The sequence below is a fragment of the Monoraphidium neglectum genome (assembly GCF_000611645.1).
Source record: "Monoraphidium neglectum strain SAG 48.87 unplaced genomic scaffold scaffold03077, whole genome shotgun sequence".
NCBI classification, from domain to species: Eukaryota; Viridiplantae; Chlorophyta; class Chlorophyceae; order Sphaeropleales; family Selenastraceae; genus Monoraphidium; species Monoraphidium neglectum.
In genome coordinates this window covers 1-7273 of record NW_014010551.1, presented here as the reverse complement: position 1 = coordinate 7273, position 7273 = coordinate 1, and the positions used below count along the sequence as shown (strand labels likewise).

General features: G+C 66.6%; 2 protein-coding genes across 2 annotated transcripts; both read left to right on the top strand.

Moving 5' to 3' along the window:
* Positions 1–16: 16 nt before the first annotated feature.
* On the top strand, positions 17–278 carry MNEG_12124 (hypothetical protein; the record flags this gene model as incomplete). The annotated part of the gene is made up of 1 exon (XM_014039405.1): positions 17–278. A coding segment is annotated over one exon (262 nt), but the record flags the coding sequence as incomplete, so codon positions are not given.
* Positions 279–3891: 3613 nt separating this feature from the next.
* MNEG_12123 (hypothetical protein) lies at positions 3892–7222 on the top strand (the record flags this gene model as incomplete). Its single annotated transcript, XM_014039404.1, has 7 exons — positions 3892–3967; positions 4200–4372; positions 4699–4893; positions 5250–5372; positions 5504–5704; positions 6270–6416; positions 6956–7222. The coding sequence occupies 7 exons, from the start codon at positions 3892–3894 to the stop codon at positions 7220–7222; spliced, it is 1182 nt and encodes a 393-aa protein (XP_013894858.1).
* Positions 7223–7273: the final 51 nt, after the last annotated feature.

Below are 7273 nucleotides of genomic sequence, written 5' to 3'. Positions count from 1 at the left end.
TAGGTCCCCTAATCAGCGGCCCGCGCGCCGCCAGCGACGGCGGAGAAACAGGGACGGCCGACGCCGGCGAGGGCGCCGCGGCAGCCGCAGGCACGGACGCTGCGGCGGCGGCGGCGGCGGGGCCGCAGCCGGGGCCGCTGCGGCGCGCCGGCGGCGCGATCGGCGGCGGGGTGGTCGCCGCGGCCGGCTGGGTTGGGCGGCCTGTAGCGAACCTGATTCGCAGCCGGGTGATCAAGACCGCGCAAGACGAGGTTGCCGACAGGCTGGGGGCTTTTTAGGCGGCCCGACTCAGCCGCAGCAGCATCGCACATGCGTGACAGCAGGATCGTATGCGGCCGCCTGTCTCCCGGCCTCACACCGCCGGCGGGGTTGGCAGTGCATCACACAGAGGGCTGAAACGACGCTGCGCAATGTGTAAGACACCACCAGTTCAAGCAAAACCGTGCACGCTGTCACACAGTGCCGTGCACCGAGCACATCCAATCGCCACTCCAGTAGCAGAGGTGCAGCAAAGCGCGCAAAGCAGCCGTGCCGGTGTGGTGCTGGCGCCTCTGCTGTCTGGGTAGCAAGACTGTGGATTCCTGTTACAGCCCGTCCATCACCACCACGGTGCAGCCCAGTGCCTGCTGATCGCCCTGGTCGCCGCCACCTTGCTGCACCCGCTTGGAGCCATGCACCCCCCGGAAATTAGGCCAGAGAGTGTGCAGATTACCACGCTCGGAAAAGGCCGCCCGACCAGCGAGCAGACTGGGCCGAAAGACAGCAAGTGGACAGCCGTACTGTGGTGCTGACCGTGCGTCACACTTTGGCCAAATGCGAGACCCATCAATACGAGTGACTGCGTGTCCATACGAAATGCTAAGTTGTACATGCTCGTCGGCAGGCTGCTGTAGGTTGTTTTTCGATTGACGCGCGGTTTGTAAAAGCTGACAACAGGGTGTGCACACAGATGCATGCACGGTCATGGTACAAGCGTCTGGTACGTGGCAACAGCAAATCATGTTAGGGCACCGCAAAGCCCGAGTGTACACACACAAAAGGAGAAGGTTGCACGAAGGATGTCACAGGTGAAGGCCATGAGTAATGGGCCCATGCTTGGGTGTGCGTCGCCCTCCCCTCAATAAAATCAGAGCCTCACGCTGCATATCAAATCAGCCCTTGCTCCAGGCATCGAGCCAAGACACGCCTCCGGCCTTGATCGATGCTGGCAGGCCGGGGCGAGGGCGCGCCCTTCTCGGGCTCGCCGCGCGCGCCGACCAGCGTTCACGCCCCCGCCTTTGCGGCCCGCCGCAAGTCCTCCTCTTTCACCCCGACCGCGATGTTGGCCACCTCGTTACCATCCGCGTCCAGCGACGGCGGGTTTTCCACCACCACCGTGTGCACCGGGTGGGCCGGCGCGCGCCTCTGCTGCCGATGCGGCCCCCCGCTGCCGCCGCCCTGCCACGGGTCGTGCAGGGGCACCGGGGACACGTGGTGGCAGACGCTGCACTTTACAGACTGGGCGCCGAGGGGATAGAGGAGCGTGATGCTGCAGCCGCCGCAGTTCAGGTGGCCATACACCGGCACCTGGAACGAGGGATGGCGCGCGGCGGGGGCACTGAGAAAAAGAAGCGGGCAACCTGGTAAGAGCGGAGCGCTCGCGCGAGACAGGCGTTGCGGCTGGCGGGGCCGCGCCGCCGCGGCAGCCGGCCGCGCCAGGAGCGGGTCGCGCCGCCTCACCTGAGTGACCGTGTTGCAGAGGGAGCACTGCACGCTCTGCGCGCCGCGGGGGAACGCCAGCAGCACGCGGCAGCCGTTGCAGACCGCCTGGGCCAGGTTTGGGTCCGGCGCCGGCGCGGGCGGCGCGGCTGTGATGTGGCCGCACCGCGAGCAGCGCACGTTGCTGGCGCCCTGCTGCGGGGCGTGGGTGGGTCATGGGTACGTCGGCAAACGTCTCGCGCACGTGCATGCTTGCGCACACATGGGCGGGTGCGCTCAGGTGGGTGTGGGGCCGCTGTCATGTGCACGCTGCCCTGGCACATGCCAAACCGGCTGGTCGCCAAGCAAGCAACCCCTTGCCCAGCATGTTAGCTCACCTGTGGGTACATCAGCAGCGTTGCACAGCCGCCGCATGTCAAATGGCTGTGCGGCCCTGGCGGCGTGGCTGCGCATGGCGGGGAGGACGCACCCGGGGCGGCGCGGGTCGCTACGGGGTCAATCATAGGCCAAAGGCAGGGCACTGTGATACTGCAGCAGCTTAACTGTCACTCCTCGAGGAGGTACGTGCTGAACACTCACATGAAGGCTGCATGTACGCCATCTCCGTATGCTGGCCTTGCGCCTTGCCCAGACCGCGGCCCTACGCCTGGAAGACGAAGCAGAGATGCCAAGCTTCTGATTTCCCTCGAGCTGGATGTCCTCGCACTTTACTGTGGGACAACAAGGCCCAGTCAGGGTGGATCGCTAGCACGAAGGACACAGACGTATGGTGCGGGTTTGTCTGGACAGTCTATATGACATGACAGGCCGACGATTGCAATCAAACCTCACCTTGCGAGGTTCGTCACCGGCGGTAGGCGCCAAACTTGCCAGGCTCCTCCTAGCTGCCTGCTCCAGGTCGGTAAACTCCAGGACCAGGTCCAGGCAGGCACTCATCAGAGCCGAACAGCACTGCGCACAGAGAGCGCAGCCAAGCTGAGCAGCTCCGCATGGTGCCAGCAGTATATGCGCTCGAGCAACAGAGCACAATACCTCCGCAGCTGCGCGTTGGTCCCCGCGTTTTGTCACCTGGCACGGTCACGTGATTTCATCATCTGGACGGCAGACTATCTTGTCTTGTCACCACAGGTCAGCTGATCAGGCACGATCAGAGCTTCCAGGGAAGCTTGAGTCCCAGTCCTGGTGCCCTGACATGCCACCCCGGCCCCCGCAACACTGGGGGGGGGGCCGCCAAGGGCGATGTGCGCTTTCGGCTCGAAACGCCCTGCCGATGGGCGGCGGCGGCGTTTGTGGACTGCATGCGATGAACATGCATGCGGGTGATGCAGAAGGATGCAACCAGCCGGGACTGCGAAGTGAGCAACAGGCATCTGCAGACCTTGTTCAGTGCAGCTGGGGGGCCTCAGGCGTGCGGCGTCCGATAAAGCCGCGGGCGTGACAAGCCACAATGTGCGGACTGAGAACTGTTGCGTTTGGGTGGCATAGACAAAATGCTGGAGAGAAGTGGCGAAGGGATGAAGCGAGCTCGGCTGAGTCGTCGGTTGGGCCGGAGTTACCCAACACAATTTTGTGCGCGAAGTACGGTAAGCGCCTGGTGCGATACGACCACCAGTCTATGGTAATCGTTTTCTTCACAGTCAATGGTAAAGACATAGACGAAAGTTCCGTCGTAGCATGCATGCATTGACGAGGGTTCGATTACCGTGGGGCGCCCAGAGTGGTCATCACCACCGTAGACACCGCACACGGCAGATGTGGCAAGCAGCATTGTGCTCAAAGCGAGTGGGGTATCCCGTCCATACCCGTTCTTTCAATGGTAAGTTATAGTGATTGAAGTAGAGCCACGTACGGTCTCAGGTGCGGGCGGCACCCGCCACCGGCACGGGGCACCCCATGCCGCCCAGGATCGACGCGTCCAGCGCTAGCACGCCAGGGCGTAGGGAAGCCATGTGTTGCAATCCGCGTTGATTGAAAACCACACCCTTGGCCTGTGTCTGCAGTGTGTATGGCCGGCTGCTCTGGACACCCGTTCCCCGAAACCAGTGGTTCCCACTCAACCAGCCGAGAGGCCCTTGGACAAATGCCCACTCACGCGGATCAATTCATTGACTGACCGGCCAGGCCACGCACTCGTTACGCTCAGACAGAGACTTCACCACGCGCTCCTGATCCGGCGCGAACGACGACCCCGCAATGGCTCTCAGGATGCGTGCGCTGCGCGTTGAGTGCGTGGCCAAGCCGTCTGCGAAGCAGCTGAAGGCCCCCGTCGGTGAGCTGAACAGAACGCGACACTCACGAACAGGGCGCTGCCTCGAGGCGCTGCTGCAAGTCGCCACGCCCACAGCCTGTCTCGCGGGGCACCTGAAAACAGCGTGCTGATCATAATCGGATCAGCTCGCCCAGCTTGCATTCATGCTGCAGCACGTCACCCGCGCACCCGCCGCGTGCGCTGCCCACCCTGCCCCACACCAATCCGCGCCCATCCACACCTGCACGCACAGCCGCGCGCAACGTCGCGCTCACGGGGCTTGTCAGCAGCCTGCTGCTTGCGCAGCCGGCGCGTGCAGAGGACGCAGTGGACACGACCGTCGCGGCCGTGACCGAGGCTGTCAAGGTGTGCGGCATGGGGGTCAAACCCCTCTTTGCATCTTTGGATTCCCCCGTGCTGCGCCAGGTTGGAGGGTGTGCGGGGCATTTCACGGCTACAGCTGCCACATGGGACGGCAGCCCCTTCAGACTGGGAGCAGCATCCACCAGGGCGCTGCACGCTCCTCACCTCATGAACATGACACACCGCCAAGATTGCGCCCCCGCCCGGGGATCCCCGCCCTCGGCAATGCAGCAGCGCCAACGCCAGCGGCGCCGCGCCGCCCACGGCGTCCGCGCCCGCAAGGCCCGCGCTCCCCAGCCGGCCGAACCCCCCGCCTCCTACCCACTCCCCCGGACACCCTTGCTCCCGGGCCCGCGCCCGCGCCCCCCCGCCTCTCCCATCCACCCCAGGCCACCGGCTCCGCCGTGCGCACAGGGCTGGACGTGCTGGGCAGCGCCGCCAAGGCCCTGAAGGAGGGCTACGACGTGGCATCCCCCTACATCCAGTCGGGCGTGGAGGCGGTGACGCCCGCGGTCAAGGAGGCGGTCAAGGTCACGTCTGACGTGGCGGGGCCGGCCATCCAGAAGGCGGTGCCCATTGTGCAGGTGCGCGCGGCTGGGAGTATGCTGAGGCCAGGTGGGGCGGGAAAGGAGGAGGGCGCGGGAAAGGAGGAGGGGGAGGAGCCGGGGACCGCCTGGGGCCGATTCCGGGCCGGGGCAGGGGAAAGGGAGGCGTCAGCAGCCGGCGCGGCGGCCGGCGCCCGTCCGTTTCAGGGCTGGGCGCGCGACCGCGCTGCACGCGAGCCCGGGCTGCACAGGGCCGGGCGGCCAGGGTCTCGCGGCTGCTGTGGGCCGGCCAGGCTTACTGCAGCAGCGCCTAGTGCCCCAGCCCCCGCTGCATTGGGCCGAACTCCTAGTAATCCACGACACCACTACCGGCCCCCCCCCTGTGGTGCCCCCAGGACACCCTCACCGGTGCCATCAAGTCCACCGGCGTTGACCTGGACACAGTGTCAAAGACCACCTCCACCGTCGCCAAGACCGCCGCCGACGGCGCCACGGCCGCGCAGCCCCTGCTGTCCAAGGTGCGGGCAGCCCCTCCCCGCCCCCTCTCGGTAGTTCAGGGCCTGACTGCTCACTGCCTAGGCTGAGACACAACCCCCCGGCGGGCCGAAGCCCCAACCCACCGACCCTTGCCTTTCAAATCCCCGTGCAGGCGGCTGCCTTCCTGTCTAGCGCGTCCCCCCTTGAGCTCGGGGAGTACGGCCTGGGGGCGCTGGCGCTGTACCTGCTGGCGCCCCCTCTGCTGGGCGGCGTCGCGGGCGGCCTGCGCGGCTACGCGGGCGACATCACCGCGGTGCAGGCGCTGGACGCGCTCAACAGCGGGGACACCCTGATTGTGGACATCCGCACTGAGGTGGGTTGGTGGGGCGGTTAGAGGGAGTGATGAGCCTTTAGGGGCGGATATGGGCGGGGGTGGCTGTGGGCTGGTGTAGGTATGGGAGGCTATGCTCTTGGGCCTGCATGTGAGTGAGTGTGTGCGGTTTTTGCGGGGGCAGGGGCAGGAGAGGAAAATGGTGGACAGGTGCATCAGAGGAGAGGGAGACAGAAGGGGCAGAGGGGGAGGCAGGGGCAGAACGCGAGAGCCAGCCAGCGAGCCAGCGAGCAAGCGTGTGTGTTTGTGGGGGAAACAAGTAGAGCGCGAGAGAGAGCACTGACTGCAGGGATGGGGAGAGCTGCAATAGCAGCTCTTGAATGGGCGCCCCGAGGTGAACTCGCCGTCGCTCCCGGCGCCCCCGCCCTTCGGCACAGCGCAACAGACGCTGCGCGCCGCGCGCCCAATGCAGGCGAATCCATCCACAAACAAGCTCCACATACCGCCCGCACATTCCACTCCTCCACACGCGCCCACACGCGCCGCGTCGCGTCACATGGACCGCGCACCGCACCGCATCACATCCCTCCCACGGCCGGCCCTGCAGAAGGAGAAGGAGACGAGCGGCGTCCCAGACCTGCCCGGGGGCGGCAGCAAGCTGGTGGAGCTGGAGCTCTACTCCATCGCGGACAGGAAGCTGCGCGGCAGCCTCAGGGACGCGGGCTACATCGAGTCCCAGGTCACCGCCCTGCAGGTGTGGCTGCAGGCTGGGGCGGCCGCGTGCGGGCGAGGGGCGGGGGATTGATTGCCAACTGGGGCGGCTGCCACGCGCGCGCAGGGGCGAGCAGGCGTGCGTGCGCAAGCTCCGCGCCCGAGGGACGCGGCCTGCGGCTGTGGCGGCGGGCGGCCGAGGGGGGTAACGTGCGGCCCCGTGGAGACCTCATGGGTGGTGGAGCCGGGCTGCGGCCGCCGAGGCAGCGGGCCTCCCGCTGCGGGGCTGAGGGGGAGGGCCGCGCACCCCGAGTTGTGGTGGCAGCGAGAGCGTGTGCACGCGGCGCCGTGGGGCGTTGCAGGAGCTCATTGGCTGCATCTCTCTGTGCAGCTCAGGCACAAGCGGCGCTGGAAACCCCCATCGCTGCGCACCTTCCCCGTGCGCTCGCGTGCACACACGCACGCACGCTTACTCACTTTCTCACACGCACACACACACACACACACACACACACACACACACACAAACACACACAAACACCCACAAACACACAACACACCCACGACCCCCCAAACACCCAGATCGCGTCCCTCAAGCGCGTGAGCAAGGGCTCCAAGGTGATCCTCCTGGACCGCAACGGCTCCGCCTCGAAGTCCGTCGCCAGGGAGCTCGCCAAGCGCGGCTTCGGCCGCGTCTTCGTCGTCGACGGCGGCTTCGACGGCTGGGTGCGCTCCAAGCTGCTGGTCAAGCCGACCGCGGGCGCCGCGCTGCAGCCGCTGCCCAGCATCGCGCGGACGATCAGCTCCCGCCAGACCAGCCGCAAGGCGCTGCCGGCGCCCAGCAAGTGAGTGGCTCCGGCCGCGGGCGCTTCAGGCGGCTTGAGGGGGCGGGGCGGCGGG